The 19,125-nt window shown below is 34.1% G+C and overlaps 1 protein-coding gene across 1 annotated transcript; it reads right to left on the minus strand.

Moving 5' to 3' along the window:
- Positions 1-3,806: 3,806 nt before the first annotated feature.
- LOC126748350 (uncharacterized) lies at positions 3,807-18,424 on the minus strand. Its single transcript, XM_050457515.1, has 3 exons — positions 18,257-18,424; positions 17,952-18,182; positions 3,807-4,256 (listed from the first exon to the last, which is right to left on the minus strand). Exons 1-3 carry the CDS (start codon positions 18,320-18,322, stop codon positions 4,002-4,004), a joined length of 552 nt encoding a protein of 183 aa, XP_050313472.1. The 5' UTR covers positions 18,323-18,424; the 3' UTR covers positions 3,807-4,001.
- Between the last annotated feature and the right edge of the window lie 701 nt (positions 18,425-19,125).

Genomic DNA, 19,125 nt, shown 5'->3' on the forward strand with positions numbered 1-19,125 from the left:
GCGTTTTCCTGAAAAGTGGATTGGAACCTCTAGTGAAGTGTCTTGGCCAGCGCGATCCCCGGACTTAACCCCTTGGACTTCTTCCTTTGGGGAATTATTAAAAACCGAGTCTATCAACATTCTTTTGGAACTGAGCAGGAATTATGAGAATGTGTGACGGCCGCTTTTCAAAGTATTACGCCAGAGATATTGCGTGATGTTTTAACTGCTACTGTAAGAAGATCATACTTATGTCTAGAAAATAACGGAAACCTGTTTGAACACCTGTTTTAAATTAAATTTATAAAATGCGTTAATTTATTTGCTTTTTTCGTTATTTTTAAAATATATTCATTATTTGTTGCATATCGTTAGATAATCGTTAGATATCGTTAGAAAAATCATTTGTCTATTACTGGTTACATTTTTTTATTTATAAGTAGTACAATGTACAATGCAAATCAATGCTTCATTTAGCTTCATCACTCTCTAAATAGATATTAAAAAAAATGTGACAGACTCGGTAACAGGTATTTACATACGTCAAAGCATTTGTTTCCAAAGCTTACTTAAAAAATATGCTAAAAAAATAGAAAATTTGCATTTTTCCTTTCAACTAACAAAAAAAATGTGACATGTGATACATCATTGAATTTGTAATAAAAAATGGAATCAGATACAGGATGTACTTTCTTTTCGCGCCATATAAAAAAATAAAGTTGATGATGGTTTCTCGAAAACGAAACGTCGGATATAAAATTTAAAAGCGCCATCATGTACTACATCAAAAGTGTCAATGAGAAAGTGTCAATAGTTTTTTGATATCTTTTAAAACAAAGCCAGGAAAAAATAAAATTGATATTGGCAAATTTCCGTTTTTTCCAAATATCTCAGCAGGCCATGTAAATTTTTGAAGTTTCTCAACGGCATGTAAATACACTTCAAAGTGCACAACTTTTTCCTAAATTAACCGAAGCTGTATCTCCTACAGGTACCGAGATCCCCATGCTTAGGATCCTTATCTTGGACACCCTGTATATAACTGGTATAAAGTTTCAATAGGTAAGATACATGCTATAAAGTATCTTCAACGTACAATTATATCTTATGAACCCAAAGTTCTTATAGACTCACACATTTTTCTCCCTATTAATCTAATATCCTGCAGATTTTATTGTTAATCATATCACAAGAGGATTTCTCGAATTTTATAATTGGTCTCGAACAAAAAACTGATATTAAATATGACTAAATATTTTTGTCGGAATTTGAAATTCCACCATTTTTGGTTAACAGCATGACCAAAGTCTATATATTTCTTTGGTATGATGGGATTCCAGTTGAGGCGTTACCAATTATTCATGACCTTGGGCTGCAAATTGACAGCAAGTTGTCCTTTTCAGATTATATTTAAGGTATGGTTAGGTCAGGTTTACTAATGCCCTATATCCATCTCTGTAGCTTCTCGTTGCGTTGGGAGAAACTCATTAAAATATATTTATTTTAGCTGTATTGTTGATTTGTGTGAATTTTTTCAGGTTAATAACAAAAGTGGAATTACCAAAAGGAGAGTCGACATTTTTTTATGTTAATAAATTAATAAATACAGGCAATAAATTATATTCGCGATACCGGTGTCCTTTCTTTCTTGCACATACATAAATACATATTTATGACAACAATTCCATTTTCACTACTTAATTTTCTCACTAGCATTTTATTATTTTTATAAATAGTGTTTAAGCAGATAACTAAAAAGCTGTGGGGAGACATAAAATAATAATATATTTTTAAGAGAAGATTGAAATACCATATATATATATATATATATATATATATATATTTTTTTTTTTTTAAACGGAAACTATCAACATAAACAGCAATTCCGAGGATTAGACGTGGAAAAAAGTAAATAACAACCTGAATTTTTTCCGCATTATTTTCATTAACACAGATATCCTGGGCGAACTGTATTTCTTGTTATACCTGCTTAGTTGTTTATAGTTGCTTATAGTTTAAGGACAATAAAGAATTTATTTTGCCGTCAGCGTCAGTTACATTTGTGACAGTCTTGGAATAGTGAAAATTTATTTGTTGAATTGAAAATTTTACTTCCAAAATGGTTTACACAATAGCCAAAAGAGTGGAAATTATTCTAATTTATGGTGCCCAAAACCAATGTGCTCGGCAAACTGCCGTCACGTTTACCGGTATGTTTTGGACCTTGTTAATAAGTTTACTGAAACTGGATCTGTTGCAAATAAAAAACGTGATCATCGGCGAATTTTGAATGAAGCCGCTCAAGTTGAAATTTTGGGTCATTTTGGAATAAATCCTAATACTTCATTACGTAGAATTGTTGCTGCCACTGGTATTTCATTAGGCTCTGTTCACACAGTTACCAAACTTCATAAATTTCATCCATTCGAAATGAAAATATTGCAAAAGTTAAATGAAGACGATTTCGATAGGCGAGTTGAGTTTTGCGAAAAAATAACTGGAGCTATTAATGATAATACTATTCATGTAAAGAATATCTGCTTCAGCGATGAATTCACATTTTATTTAAATGGATTTGTTAATAAGCATAACTGTAGATATTGGAGCAATGAAAATCCTCATGCATTTGTAGAAGGGCATACCCAGTACCCTCAAAAAATTAATGTATGGGCAGGCATTTTAGGAAATAAAGTGATTGGGCCATTATTTATTAACGGAAATTTAAATGGAGACATTTATTTGGATATGTTGGAAAATACCATCAATCCGCTTATCACTGAATCCATTGAAAATTGTTCTTCCCGTCCGGCAATGGATAGACGACGAGTTTCCAAATAAATGGATATGGCGAAGGGGGCCTATAGAATGGCCTGCTAGATCTCCTGATATAACGCCGTTAGACTTTTTTCTATGGGGTCATTTAAAATATATTGTGTTTACTCCCCAACCTGAAAGTTTAGATGAACTTCGTTAACGCATCATCGACAGTTGCCATGATATCCCATAACATGTTTTTGAAAATGTCCGTCAGGGATTTGAACATCGCCTATATCATTGTTTGACCAAAAACGGGCAAAATTTTGACCACAACATTGAAATAATAACTGATATTTTCATGTTTTTATTTCTATCTGAACAAATTAACAACAAAGTTAATATTAAATTATTAATTAATAAACAAAGATTTTTCTAATTTTCTCGAAAACGAATTGACTGATTTAAAAAATCAAACGTCAAAATAAAAAACTTCGAAAGACCTTTTAAACAAGCTATTACTCGATACCCCTTGCCATTTAAAATTTTTAAGGGGATGACCCTGGGGGGCAGAGAGAGAAAGAGGGCCAAGTAATTTTAGGTTAGAAAGTTGTCCCCTTTTGACAAACCTTTTGACGTATTTCGGCGTTTTTTTTTAAACAGTGGTTTTCGATAAATCCGGGCTGGGAAGTTTTCAAATGAACACCCTGTATAAGGAGAGGAGCATAGTTCATAAGATTATTTATTTTGATGAGTTTGGAAAAACAATAATTAATTTTAATATCAAAGCATGACAGATCTTTTCATACATATTTATGTATTAAGAATAACAAATGGTATATTAGCGTAATATTTAAATCTAATGCTCATTTAAAAACAAAGGCAAATGGAAGATGTCAATCATTTCTCTAACCTATGTTAGTAAATGTTATATTAGCAATATTTCGATAAGTATTTTCTGATAATGATGTTTTTGTTTCCTTTCTAAGAACTTTAAATAATAAGAAATAATAAATTGAATTAAATATAAAATAGAAATAATACCCTATTTCATTTATTATTAAAAAACAAAATTACTATGAAACAATTTTAATAAGAACGTAATTGCTCTAATAATCTATTTCTATCTTCTTAATATTGCGTCCCCCAAAAAATCTTAAATATCATTAAAACTAGCCTATTCTAATTCATAAAATATACATAGTGTACAAAGATACAATTTATGTTACAATTTATGCTGTTAAATGGCAATTATAACTATAGCCTGTTTAAATAATAATCTTTATATATTGCTCTACTTCTTCACCAGCTTTTTCTTCTTCTGTAGGTACATCCTTTCTTTTTTGGAAATACGGATTCTTCTTAGGGTCTAAATTTAAGCTGTATAAATTGATCGCTTCTTTACAGTTGACATTATACCACCAGTCACAAGCGAATTCCTTTTGATTAAAAAGTGTTCCATTGGTACACAAAAATGATGATCCCTGTTCACCCTCTCTTCCGTCATGACAAACATGATATGCCTGTAAAAAATAAATTTTCGATATGATTATTTGGTCTATATCTTTATCTTCTAAGATTAAAAAAATAGTTGATAGGTTTAAGTAAGTTTGGTAACAATATGAATTACTTTGTAATGGTTAATCAAGGAGTTAAATTTTTTGATTATACTCTCCTTATAACGGGGTGTTCAATAAGGATGATATATTTAAGAAATATCAGAATAGACATTTTTGAAATGTCTTTGCTGTTTGTGTTCAGTATATATACATTAATAAATCATCATTTATCTTCTAATTGTGCTCTCATCTGTAAAATTTTAAATAAAGTGGAAATTGCATTTACACTTTACACGTACAAATCCACTAGAAAAACGATGAAAAAATTTAATAAGTTCTGACAGCTGGGCATATTTTGTGACTTAAGTACCATAAACACGTTAATTGTTTAGCAAATGAGCTCAAGGCGAACATGGAAAAATCTCGGATTTGGTTCACACTCATCCCTTATTACGTAATAATATATTTTTTTATTATCATTCATCTTCTAACTGTGCTTGCAAATAGTTGCATTGTGATTGTACATATACATATCCACTATAGAAAAATCAAAGAAAAAATACAAGAAATTTTGACAACTAAGCGAATTTTGTGACTTGAGCACCATAAACGCTGTTTGTTTAAAAAAATGGGCTTATGAAAACTTGGAAAAAATCTCCATTTTGGTTGATATGCATCGCTTATCGCGTGATAATTCTTTGATCATCATTTATCTTGCAACTGTGCTTGCAACTAGTTAAATTGTAAACAAGGTGGAAATTGCATTTATACTCTACATATACAAATCCACTAGAGAAAAACCAACAAAGAAATACAAGAAATTGGACACATTTTGTACTTGAACACAATAAACGTGTTTGTTTAGCAAACTTGAAATAATCTTGGTTTTTTTATGTCGGGTATGTCATTTTTGGACTGAAGATAGTCAATATGAGATTTTGAAGAAGAAGCCCCTGCATTTACAAAGACAAATTCAACTCAGCCCTTTATACTAAATTTTAGGTTTTAATCGTAATAACTATTAAAAGGTTATAGCAAGCAAATGGGAAGAATCAATAATTTAATCATCTCTGAATTTAAAATAAAAAAGTACCACAACCTTCCACGATTAACTGCTTCTTTTGCACCTCATTTTTGAAATACCAACACGGATGGCATAATGTTTTGTTACTTAGCAACTTGGTGGTATATTACACCAGGGTGGGTTAAAGTCTTCAACCTTAAAGGAAAGCACTCCTTTTGATAGGTGCAGTTGTTGTGTAATATTTGTTTGAGTGTTTTCTGAAAATTGAGAATTTTGAATAGCGAGCTACTATTATATCGCAAACTATTTGTTTTAAAAGGAAATTCATCTACGCAAAAGTTAGGTTTAGAAAAACTGCAACCACTGACGATAATATTGCTAAGTTTAGCAAATAGTAATACACAACCAACAAATGTTGGTCACATATTAAATTATTTATTTACCCATAAGGAAGTTTTCCGCGCGTTGTGTTTGCTCACGTTAGGCAAACAAAGTTTTCGAATGAATATTGCCGGTGCTCTGTCGAGGCAGTTTAGGCGCAATTAATTAGAGGTTTGGGCTGATTAATTAACGCAGATGAAACTTGAATATATAGCCGAAAAAAAAATTAAGTCAGGCAACGATTGTTTTTTTAACTAGAAAACTTCACCTTTTACTTTACCTTCAAATAGGAAAAACTATTACAGAAACACACTACGTATAATTACTGGGGAAGCTGAAGACAGAAATTAAGGAAAAACGGCAACATTTGCAGAAAAAAAAAGAGAATTCGGTTTTTTTAAGAAAATGCTCGGTCTCACACTTTAACGCTTGCTATGGCTGGTAGTTTCCAAATAATAAAAAAGTGGACTGTATAAATAAGAAAACGAAATTTTAAATTAAGAGATGATTACTGCTGACAAGCCTCTTAAAAACTCTTCACATATTATTTTCACTACTTGGCGGTCTGCGGCTGTAGTGGGAATAATAGCAACGTTGCTACGTTGTAAAATGAATAATAATGTAAATTAAATTAATACGATGAAAAAAAAATTGCAAAAATCCATGAATTATAGTTTAAACTTCCTGACTAACCTTCTGACTTACCATATGTAGCCCCAAGGAACTTTTTTTTTCTAATCTAAGAATTGTGCTCAAGGGATAGAACTTTTCTTAATTTCGTAAACTTTTATTTTGCAGAGAAAGACGCCAAGTACTGTTTGGATGGGTTAAAATTATTGAAATATGGTTGAATAGATGGAACCATCATTGGGAGAAATATACAGACTTACAAGAAGGCTATGTAGAAAAATAAACACAAATTTAAAGAAAAAAATGATCTGAAAATCTTTCTTTCAAACAAAGATTATTTACTTGGAAATTTGTCAGACCACCGTCGTATACCTAGAAAAGCGATAATTTAAATAAAAAGCGTAAAGTGAAGGGATCGGAATGCACAATTTAACTTAATGCATTAAATTTGTTTCGCAGAAAAGTGCACTTCATATTTTAGTATGTATAATATAAACTGTCTAATCAAAATGTCAGTATGTTTAGCTCGCTATTACAAATTTCCAAAGAAAAAAAAAAAATTGGCGACGTTTTTTTTTCTGTCTTAGTAGTGAACACAACTTTGGACACCATTTCGCCACCGCTGAAATGTTAACAAAAAACCAAATTTGATGCGCACTAGTTTCATAAATCACCAAAAAGTGAAAAATTACTAAGAACGCAAGTGAATTGGTTGAAGCAAAAATATTCTGCTTAATTTTTTGCTTGAAGAAAATTGCGGCGGCTTAAAAAATTACGGTTAAAAAATACAGAGGCAACGGATTGCACAAATTTGACTAGCGGTTATGTCATATCAAGTTCCCCGGGGAGGGCCGGGGTAGAATAGCCCTCCGGTATGCTCTGCCTGTCGTAAAAGGCGACTAAAAGAGCAACCCCTTTGGTGGTCGATGTTGTCCACTTGCATCGCCCGGTTCAATACCACCACATAGGACTTAGGCGGCATGAAGTGGTTCCATGGAACTCACGTTTCGCCGCCATGTCGATGTGTCCGGTTCCAAAAGGGAAATGGAGAAGAAAAGTAAATGCATGATGGCGCCCTCACGACCAAAACTTTCCGGAGGTAAACTCGCCTCCCATTCGGATCTCCGGGCGGAGGCTGGTCGGGGGGGGGGGGGGGGGGTCCATCAGGCGGATCAAAAAGCCTAAAAATCAATTTCTGCAACATCAGAGGCCTAAACACCAATATTAATGCAGTACACCAACAATTGCAATCAAATAGGCCTCACATTCTCGCATTGGCAGAAACAAAGGTGAAACCTTCAACAACAAATGTTCACCTCATTTATCCTGGATACGATCTACACACCCGATTTCGACTAAACTTTGGATTGGCAGTATTTGTCAAGAACGATTTGAGTTGCCAGCGGGAGGAAACGCTTGAACCTGCCGACTTCGACGTCATGAGGCTCAAAATAATAGCCAGTGGTGCCACGAAATTTATTTGCTGTATCTACAGACCACCAAGCGACACCCAATATAGACGGCTCTTTTTGAACCTGGTTGATTGCATTAACCATCTGCAAATTGACTACCCAAGCGCAGAAATCATCGTCATTTTAGTGGGTGATTTTAACGTTCACAATATCAATTGGCTGCGCTTCTGCAACAAGAACGACGATGAAGGACGAGAAGCTGAGCTATTTGCCATCATATGCGGGCTTACGCAGCTTGTGGAGGAACCTACCAGAATCCCCGATCGAGACGGCGAGTTCGCGAGTCTCCTAGATCTGGTCTTGGCTTCAGACCCTGACTCGTACACAGTATCAGTGCATGCCCCCCTAGGAACATCGGACCACAAATTGATAACAGTCTCTTGCCAGTTGGAGGTTAAAACGCAGAATCCTCCGATGCCGCGGAAGGTATGGCACTATAAATCAGCAGAGTGGAACCATCTTCGGGAATGTTATCGCTCATTCCCTTGAAAAGAAGTCTGCTTTAGAACCAATAACATCTCAGAATGTGCAAACCAAATTACAGAGACGATTCTGGCAGGAATGGAAGCTTATATCCCTTTTTCTACTAAATGCGGATCAAAAAACAAGCAATGGTTCAACCTGAATTGCAAAAAGGCAGTAAACACTAAAAACACAGCATATCGCAAATGGCGTCAACATCCTTCCATCGAAAATCGGAGGAACTTTTTAGCCTCCAGAAATAGCTGCAAGCGAATTATTGATGAATGCAAAGAGAGTCACAACAACATGATCAAAAACAAACTGCTAAACGGCCCAAATGGAACAAGATCTTTCTGGTCGGTATCGAAAGCCGTTAGTCAAGGATTTGCTAAGTCGGCCTTGCCACCCCTAACAGCAGATGATGGTTCTATCGCGGTAACAGCAAGGAAAAAAGCCAACTTACTGGGTAAACTCTTCGCGTCCAATTCTATTCTGCACTCGCAAGGCAAAACACCGCCATATTTGCCAAGAGTGAATTCATCGATGGGAGAAATTTCGTTTCCCCAACGAACTATAAATAAGATTCTTAAAAGCGTAGACACCAACAAAGCTTCTGGACCCGATGGAATTCCAGCCCTAATACTAAAACGTTGTGCAGACGAATTGACTCCTCCCTTATGTAGACTGTTCACGGCATCGTATAAGCAGGGCCAATTTCCAACAAGCTGGAAAACTGCTCGAGTGCAAGCTGTACCCAAAAAGGGTAAGAAGACGATGCCCTCCAATTACCGCCCGATTGCACTAGTTCCAGTAATATCGAAGATTATGGAGAAAGCAGTCAACCAACAACTGTTAAGATATCTGGAATCATCTAGACTAATCAGCGATCATCAATACGGCTTCCGAAAGCTTACTCTCTTACTCCACCGGCGATCTTCTGGTCTACGTCACACACTTGTGGACGGAGGCCATGGAGAAGCACGGCGAGTCACGCTTAGTCGCTCTTGACATTTCCACGGCATTTGACAGAGTGAGGGACTACTAACCAAGCTCTCCTCAATCGGCATACAAAACTCATTATTGAATTGGATCAAAAGTTTTCTTGAACAACGAACAATCCAAGTAGCCGTCGATGGATACCTCTCCGACAAATTTAACATTAACGCTGGAGTCCCTCAAGGATGCATTCTATCCCCCACCATTTTCTTGGTATATATCAACGATTTGCTAGGAACCACTGTCAATCCAATCTACAGCCTTGCGGACGATAGCACTTTTTCCACATTTAATTTTTTAAAAGTCCGCCAAACCAACGACAGCCGCAAGTTCTCAGAATCTTAGGCAGCAACAAGTAGCTTCAACCAACAACGATATTAGAGCAATCTTGGAGTGGGACGATAACAATTTGGTCAATTTTAACGCTAAAAAAACGAAGGCTGCACTATTTACGATGAAGACTAACCTTGGTGGCCCGGAGCTGGTTATGGCAGGGAAAACATTGCCAATGAAATCATCTTTACATCTTCTAGGAGTCGAGGTCACCAACAGTGTGTCCTGGCATGACCACGTTGCCGAGGTCGCCAGGGCGGCTTCCAAAAAACTCGGAGTGCTTTTCAAAACGAAAAAACTGTATACACCAGAACAGTTGCTGACTCTTTATAAGGCTCAAATACGCCCTTCCCTCGAGTATTGCTCGCATGTCTGGAGCTCTGCACCCAAGCATAGTTTAAATCTGCTGGATTCTATACAGAAGAGAGCTATTCGTCTTATCGACAAACCAGAACTGACAAAGAGTCTGGATAGTCTAGAGCACAGGAGAAAGGTGGCTGATCTCTGTTTATTCTACCGTTATTATCACGGTAAGTGCTCCTCTGAGCTGGCAGGCCTGATTCCACCCAGGGCTGTTCCGGCAAGAAGGACGCGTCTAGCAGTTGCGGCTTATCAACATCGAGTCCACCTGCCTACCCCAAGGACGTCGCTGTATCGGGACTCATTCATCTGGAGAACATCTTCTTTGTGGAACGGGCTTCCACCTCACATATTTCCCGATGCATACAACCTACAGCGATTCAAGATAAATGCCTACAAATATCTTCGCGCAAGCACCACTCCAAGAGTGACATAGGACTTGACTGTGTTTACCATTAAAAAAAATTAACTGTTTTTAGAACAAATTTGATGGGACTTATGATTTATAGTTGATTTATGGTTTAAATCGAGTTAATACAAGAAAATACTAGTCCTAAATTGTAAGCTTGCTTTATTACTAAATTTTTTTACTTACTTGTGGAAACTTGTCTTACATGGTATATACATCTATCTTCCACAAAAGTTCGGTTCTAAAGATGCATCTGAATATGAAAAATGAAAGGCAGAGTTTTTGCAAATTTCATAAAGAAAACTAAACTCCAAAAATAAGTTGAAATTTAACAAGGAATGGCAAGAGAAAACTATTCTTCGCACAGGTGTATTTTGTACACCTAAACGTTAAGTAAAAATAAATGCACGGATACGTCAAGTATTTTTTTGTTAATAATTTACTTTAACTTTTGACCTTATTTTATTAAATGTGATGAGGCATACTGCTCCCGCCAAATAGATAAAGAAAATTTATTGACATATGGTTTCTGGTATGATTGCCAACAAGCAAATTGGAAAAAAAAATGTTTTTTCCACCTGCGAACAATGGATAGTTTTAACAACTAATTTTATTTTATTAATAAGACAACTTTGTTTTCTTTATATAAACACAAGTAGAAACATATGTCATAATTAAAATCCTTATGATAATCTAAGAAAATTTATAGACTCTTTATCAAAAATAAGTCAGGGAAAATTATAAAGATTTCAACTTTTCTTCCTTCTTGCATACACCTGGACCTTTGGACTGTGCAGTTCGGACAATACGTTCACGTACAGTGCCTCTCGATGCAGCCTGAATCTGTACTGCACTGGAGGTTTTCTTTTTTTTGTTCCATTCTTAACTTATTAGCTCTCTTCATATAACTTAGTTTGAACTTGTGCATTTAGCTTTCTCTTTATGGCTATTTTTTTAAGATTTTCTGAAATGCACGGTGACGCTTCTCTTTCGATTTATCTGGCATCATCCGGCCTAGCTCAAGGCCTGAATAGGTTCAGTTACCACCGAAAAGGGTCTAGGAAAAGGATACGACGGATAGAAAAGGACAAAGAACTACCACATATTCACTGGCTGAAGGATGACGCAGACATCGGCTTTAACTTTGCTACATTAAAATAATATTAGTGGTTTTACTATTATTGCATATTGACTTTAAAAAAGACGAAATATATAAATTTTTGGCTACAGCAATGAGAAATAATTAATTTCTGCCTATATTTTTTTGTCTAACATAATTTGAGATGACACGGTTAGAATCCCTGAATAAAAATGATTTTCTTCACCTCATCTCTTTTTTTTAAGTCAATTAATGAAATATACAGGGTGATTTTTAAGTTGATACTTTTTTTTAACTGTGTATAGAACTCGGTAAAATAAACATTTTTTTCAAATAACTTTATTCAAAAAACCGAAAAATAAAAAAATTGCATTGCCAAAATGTTATAAAATGAGTCCAATACGGTCCTCTCTAATTTAAATAAGTTGTTCAAAGTTGTCACCATTAACTTCAACACAACGATTTGCTCGACGTAACCACTGTTCTGTAACGGCACGCAATAGAGAAATCGGTTTTTGTCTAACTGTTGCCGCAGCCTGCTCAATACGTGCTATTAGTTCTTCTTGTGTGTCGATAGGCGTCTTGAAAACTAAACTTTTCATATACCTTCACAAAAAAAGTCACATGGATTCAGTTCATTTAGGTCTGGCGACCTTGGTGGCCATGTAACTGGTCCATTTCGGCCAATCCACCGATTTGGGTAACTTATATCCAAAAATTCGCTCACTTCTCGTCTAAAATGGGCAGGTGCTCCATCCTGCAGGAGCCACATAGCTTGTCTGATATTCAGTGGCACGTCTTCTAACAGAACAGGCAGATTATTTTGCAAAAAGTCCAAATAAACATCGCCCGTCAAACGGTCTGGTAAGATGAATGGTTCAACAAGTAACCCATTCACAATTCCTGCCCACACATTAGCAGAAAAGCGGTGTTGAAAATTGGTTCTGCGAATTGCATGGGGATTATCAACAGACCAAACATGCGTATTTCGAAAATTATTAATTCCGTTTCGGGTAAATGTTGCCTCGTCCATGGCTAAAATTTTGTTCGAAAAATGTTGATCATTTTCATGTTGTTGTAGGAACCATTCACAAAACTGAACTCTGCGGGGGAAGTCTTCAGGCAGTAGCGCTTGGACACCTTGAACGTGAAAGGGATTAAATTGATTCTCGCGCAATGCTATCCATACTTTTGTTTGACTTAATCCGACCTGCCCTGCAATAACTCGAGTACTTGTTGTTGGATCTTCTTCGATGAGATTTAAAATTTGTTCTTCCCTATGAACATTTTCAGGTTTCCTTCCTCTTCCTGCATGCCCTCCACGATGTTCCCGTAAATCGCCAGCATCCCTAGCTCGTTGAATAAGATTTATGAAACTTCTGTGTGTAGGATGATTCCGTAAAGGAAAGCGGTCTGCGTATAATACCGAAGCAGCAGCAGCACTTTGAAGACATTCTCCATAAATAAGCAACATATCAACAAGTTCATTGTTTTCATAACGATGTGCCATTTTTAGGATTTGCAAATTTAAAATTAACAACAATAAACCAAAAGTGTCTAAGACTAACTGGTCGGTACAATGCGTCATCGATAATACAAAAATTCGAGCAAAAACTAAACATAAACAGAGGATGAAAAACAAGGATTAAAAATTGGCTCACACTACTTATGGAACGTTACAGGTTCTCAGTTTCGGGGCACAGAAGTCTGCTTCTCCCACAATCCATTTGGCATTATCCGTCATGGTTACTAGCATAGGGGTAGAAAGAGGTGAATATGTCTGGAAACGGATGTGGGAGGAAATGATAAAGAAGAACCCTGTGTTGACTAGCTGAAAGATAAGAGGTGACGCAGAAATCAATTTACTTTCCTAATTGAGTTTAAAAAAGAAAAAAAGTCGGTTTAGGGTATTATAGTAACGAGGAAATATATCACAGAGCCTTTTAGCAACAAGCTTTGTTTTTTCAAATGTTAAAACATATCAAATATTACATAGTTATATTTCAAATATAACTATGTAATACAGTATTTTTTAGTAATAATTTCTTGTAATTTGATTGTAATATTTTCTTGTTTTTTTAATCTTTGTGGAAATCTAGAAAAACTAATATCTTACAAATCAGGGCCATAGAAGTTATTATGGCTCCAACTTATATATAGGGAGTTTTCTTAGAATTCGCCAAGTTATCTGATGTATTTTTAACGTTTGTTTCATTTTGACGTTGTTCCTATTTAAGAAAACAAAGTTAGTTGTCAAAACTGTTTAATTTTAGCAAGTGGAAAAAAGGGACTGAAAAGGATCAAATTCTTCTTATTAACATAGTTTATCTATATAAACTATAGTTTAGTCAAGTTTTCGAATATATGGAAAAGTGTCTATTCTTTAAGTCAATTGAGAATTTGTCACATGATAATAATTAATAAATAAATATTAATGTCTTTATTATACCAAAATGTATATTGGCGAAGTCTAATCTAGGGCTAATCAACTTATGAGCAATTATGATAACAAATCGATAATATGACATCCGTGAAAATTATAAAATTTCTCTTGAGTTGGTAAAAAGTAATGATAAACAAAAAAAATATCACATTGTCTGTAACATGAGCAAATACGATTTTGATTTTTATCTGAAAGCCAGCAATGGACATGCGCGTAAGCGAATTCGGAAGTTTATTATGCATTCAAACAGGATTAAAAAGAAAGCATCTGTGAAATAACGGTGCACGAAATCGAGGAACCGATCATTTATTTATACACCTTAAATTGAGATCGTATAAATTAGGCTAATAAAAGTATTAATATTTGTAATTAATAATACTATTATTTGCGGAAACATGCATTTAAAATCTTAAGTCATCCTCAAAAATGACACTAAGGTTTTTAAAGTTATTAACTAGTTTTAACCAAGTGCCTTCCACAATCAGATGTAAATTATCAAAGACAAATTTTTTCTTGTTTTTCAAAGAGAAATTACAGAATAATTTATAGGATTTAATTTTTAGTTATTGCTTGAGGAGAATGTGAAAATACAAATTTTTACAACAATTACAATTACAATTACCCTGCAATATATCATCAGCTTTAAAAAAATAATAAATTTGCGTCATCATCCGCAAACCCTAAATACTGCAATATTTATTAACTTTAAACATGCGTGCTACATATATTAAAAATAAAATCGGACCTAAGACGGATCCTTGAGGTACACCAGAAATTTAAAGAAATAAAAAAGTTTAATGACTTAATATTGAATTTTGCTATAAACAGGCTGTAATATACAGGGTGTTTCAAAAGTCATGGTGCAAACTGAAAGGGGGTGTAGAGGAGCCTATTTGGAATCACAATAACCCCCTATGTTGTTATCCGATTTTTGATGGTTTAGAAGTTATAGCTGTTTTTCACTTTTTTTCTATAATTTACTTCTGGCTTAAAAAAATATTTTTTTTAATTTTTTAAAAAAAATATTTTTTTTAATGTCTGGGGATTTATTTTTTAATTATATTTTTTTAGTATTTTTTTAAAAAATATCAAGTCTTTTTAATAAAAGTGTATCATAAAAAAAAATGTGTATTATCGCTGCAGAAAATCATGTTTAATTTTTTTGTGGTTTCTTTAAAAACAAATTTTACCGTTTTAATGAGGCACCACAGTACAGAAAGGCGCTGCAAGAATTTAAACCAATGTTTTAATAATTCTTACAACTTATAGCCTTTCAACAGAAATGTTTAACTTAAAGGTCTTTATCTGTTTAATATAAGTTAAGTAAATTTTTAGAAAAATGGAACGTAAAAGAAATAACAGCTAAAATAAAACTAGAATAAATCATTGGCATTTATTTAAAAAAGATGTTCAAAATGGCCGCCGCCGGCTCTTATACACAAACGACATTGTTCTATAAAATTTCTTTTTAAGTTTCTAAATGCTCGAGCATTGTTTCGTAAACTTGTTGCTGCATCTCGCAGTTTTTGACGAACCTGATTTTCAGTATTATTTTCCGTTTGGTATACAAGTTCTTTAAAGTATCCCCATAAAAAATAGTCAAGAGGATTAAGGTCCGGTGAGCGCGGCGGCCACGATACCACTCCTCCTATCCAACGATCTGGGTAAGCATCATTTACATAGTCTCTGACTATTCGTGCACTATGCGCTGGGTCTTGCAGACAGTGTCGAAGCATTTCTCTGCAAAATGCTACTCTAGGCGCGTAGTCACGGGGTAAGAGGGCTTGAACACGTTGCACGTGGTATGGATGCTGGTTGTTCCTGCGTAACATGCGATGTATCGTAGCTATAGCTAATCCAGTAGCTCTAGAAATTCTACGAATACTTGTAGAAGGGTTCGCCTCTATCAAAGCAAGCACCTCTTCATCATCCAACCGCGGTCTGCCTATTTGTTGTACATCACCAGGTATTTCTCCCCGCAAATATGAGTTATGTACTCGTATGAACACTTTGTGATCGGGAAAGCGTTCACCATCCGGATAACGATCACGATACTCTTTTGCAGCAAGGCGAGCGTTCAATCCATAAATGTAATGCATTTCAGCATATTCCCGTGGGGTATACCGATCCGGCATCTCGATGCAGATTAATTATCACTTTAATGGTATAATAGGCCAGAAAACAGAAAAAAAATCGATTAACACGTTAGCTAAAGACAAACAGAAAACAATACAGAAAATACCAACAATAGTCGGTTTGGCTATTTAAAATAGTCCATGTGAGAATACCATTTTTGTTTGTGGCTCTTGATAGCATTCTGGATTCCAATTTGAAGGTCAAGCGCACTTAAATAGAACCAAATTTGTGGTATGCAAGCAAAAAATGTGGTATGATTTTATTTCTATTACGTTTCATTTTTCTAAAAATTGTCTTAACATACATTGATCAAATAATAAACACTATAAGGTAAATGTTTTTATTGAAAGACTAGAAATAGTAGGAAGTTTTTAAACATTGGTTTAAAATGCTGTAGGTCTTTGTGTACTGTGTAGTGCTTCATTAAAGTTAAAATTATAACAAAAAAATATATTTAAAAAATAAAGCCCCAGACATAGAAAAAAATTATTTTTTTTATCCAGAAGTAAATTATAGAAAATACTGAAAAACAGCTATAACTTCTAAACCATCAAAAATCGGATAACAACATAGGGGGTTATTGTGATTCCAAATAGCCTCCCCTACCCCCCCTTTCAGTTTGGACCATGACTTTTGAAACACCCTGTATAAAGTATCGAAAGCTTTTGAGAAGTCAAGCAATACGAGCATAGTAGTGTCACCCCTATTTAAAATCACAATGATTTTTGAATAACTTTTTACGGAATGTTACTTTTTCGAAAAATTCGAAAGTCGGACTCTTTCCCTGCAAAATTATTTGTGAAAAATATAATAATTTGTGGTAAGTTACTATTCATAAGTAAGTTTTAATAAATACAGTCACTAACACAGGTATAATATTTAAGATCTAAAACTACATTTGAAATGTATAACAGTGGCTAAACGAAACGAAAACTGGAGATCGGAATTACATTGATTATCAAAAAAATATTTAACTGTTTCTGCAGTGCTATCAAAGAACTATACACTAATGAAAAATAATCATTATTTTTATCAGAATCTTCAAGGATTACAGGCATAAAACAGTCAGAACAAATTTTGAGGCTAAAGATATTTACATTTTTCCATAGTTTACTATTTGTGCTCTTGTGTTGAAGTTCCAAATATGCTTTTTTTACTTCATAATTCTAGTAGAATTTGTGTCTCCCATAGAATACAAGGCTTAGAAATTCTTGAGGTACTTAATATAGCGTGTGTGTAAAATAATGAACTAATATTGTATAGAAAAATAAAGTTTTTTTTAATCAGACAAACTTTCAATAGAGTAAATATTATTAAAGAGATGATGTAGGAGTTCTAAGAGATGTTGATTTTGAGAGATAGTTATCTCTTCATTTCTATGTGGCAAAAATGTGGCCTGGTGATGTAATACTTAAAATAATTTCTTAGTAACTAGTTTCACATGAAGCATATGTTTATAAGCAATTTGACTAAGTAATTATTGACAGATCTGCCTATTTCAGAAAAGAAAGTCTAAATCAAAACTGGACAGTTGGAAAAAGTTTTGACAGTATTTAATGTTGTAGAAGGACATTTTTTTTTGGCATTGGGCCAGTTGAGCCATGCAGTCAATCACATTATTGTATTTTCATTTTTTTTTAACTCAAAGTTAAATCGAACTTTCATAAATGTTCATGCCAAGTCTGGGATACTTAATCTGACAGATTTCCAATCGATTTAAAAGAAAAACAAAATTAATTCGATTGATGTTTGGAATTGAATTGTATAGTAGGAAAAAGCTGAAGTAACATATTTATTAAATAATGCTTATTGTAAAGAATTTGCTAAGTAAAACATTTATAAAAAACGTTTATACACAATCACCTTTAATACATGGTATTCAGATTTCACAATATAACATGTATTTTAGCTTACCTGGCATCCAGTTTCCACATTTGCATACATTCCTGGTAAAGCTGGTACATGCTTACAAGAAAATGAAGTATGTGGCACAGTATGATAAATTGGATAGTCATGCCCTGGAATACCAGGAATCTTGGAAAAATCTTGTTTATCTTTTTTCTCTTCCTTTCTGTAAGCTTCTTGGCCTACCAAGTAATTTTGGTACCCGTTACCTTGAATTCCGTAATCTTCATATCCAGCATCCTAGGTTTAAAATAATTACAATTGCACAAATAATATTAACTACACAATTCACTTTAATGATATCATTTACTTACAATGGTTATTCCGCTAACTGCAAATGCAGCCGCCGTAACTATTACAAGACTTTTAATAAAATACATTTTTTGGGTTATCTAAAAACCGTTGCTGAAATATTTTGTATTACTATCTGAACTGATCTACTTTAAATGGTAAGTATAACACGAATGTACTCATAATATAGAATTGCAGTCCATTCAGTATGAGACCACTTTCGCTCCCTGCCGGCGAAAAAAATTAGATGTGTTGTAATACCTATACATAATATATAATTTTAAACAGCGAACATGCATTTGGGTAAATAAACAAATATCTACATGGGTGAAAAAAAAGATCTATAAATATGTTAAGAAATTGTCTTTTTAAGAATTTATATTAAATTGTAACTGATTTCTTATCCAAAAAGCTTAAGGGCATAATCTCCTCCTCTCAGCATGGTTTTAGCAAGAACCGTTCAATAACAACCTACTTACAATACAGAGGGTGGCGCATCAAAAACGATATACAGGTAATAACGGACAGTCCATAAGCTTTTTTGGATTTTATTTACGACGCGTATTAATCACAAAATCACCTTTATACCTATAAGCCCCTAAGAGAGGATTAAATTCATTTCATATGGCATTTAAACTTTTAAAGATAATTGAAAGTGATTATTTTGTTACAGATTCTAGAAGTCTAGACTTTCAAAAAATTATCGTCGCAATGATACATTTGCAAAGAATTTCCTTAAGTCTTAGCTTAATAAATGCTGGAATGTCTCAAGATTTTGTTTTTTAAGTGGTCTCAAAAAAAAAGTCTAGAGGTTGTAAATCGTTCACTAATTCATATCTATCATTTTGTTTTTGAGTTATGCTGTTAATGCAGGATCAATGGTCTCTTGTAG

The sequence above is a fragment of the Anthonomus grandis genome, chromosome 22 (genome assembly GCF_022605725.1).
Source record: "Anthonomus grandis grandis chromosome 22, icAntGran1.3, whole genome shotgun sequence".
In the NCBI taxonomy this organism is placed as follows: domain Eukaryota; kingdom Metazoa; phylum Arthropoda; class Insecta; order Coleoptera; family Curculionidae; genus Anthonomus; species Anthonomus grandis.

Coding starts and splice junctions, on each gene's coding strand:
- LOC126748350 (XM_050457515.1), bottom strand. CDS start 18,322: ATGTATTTTATTAAAAGTCTTGTAATAGTTACGGCGGCTGCATTTGCA. Junction 18,183..18,256: donor CAGTTAGCGGAATAACCATT/GTAAGTAAATGA, acceptor TTTTAAACCTAG/GATGCTGGATATGAAGATTA. Junction 4,257..17,951: donor ATGTGGAAACTGGATGCCAG/GTAAGCTAAAAT, acceptor TATTTTTTACAG/GCATATCATGTTTGTCATGA.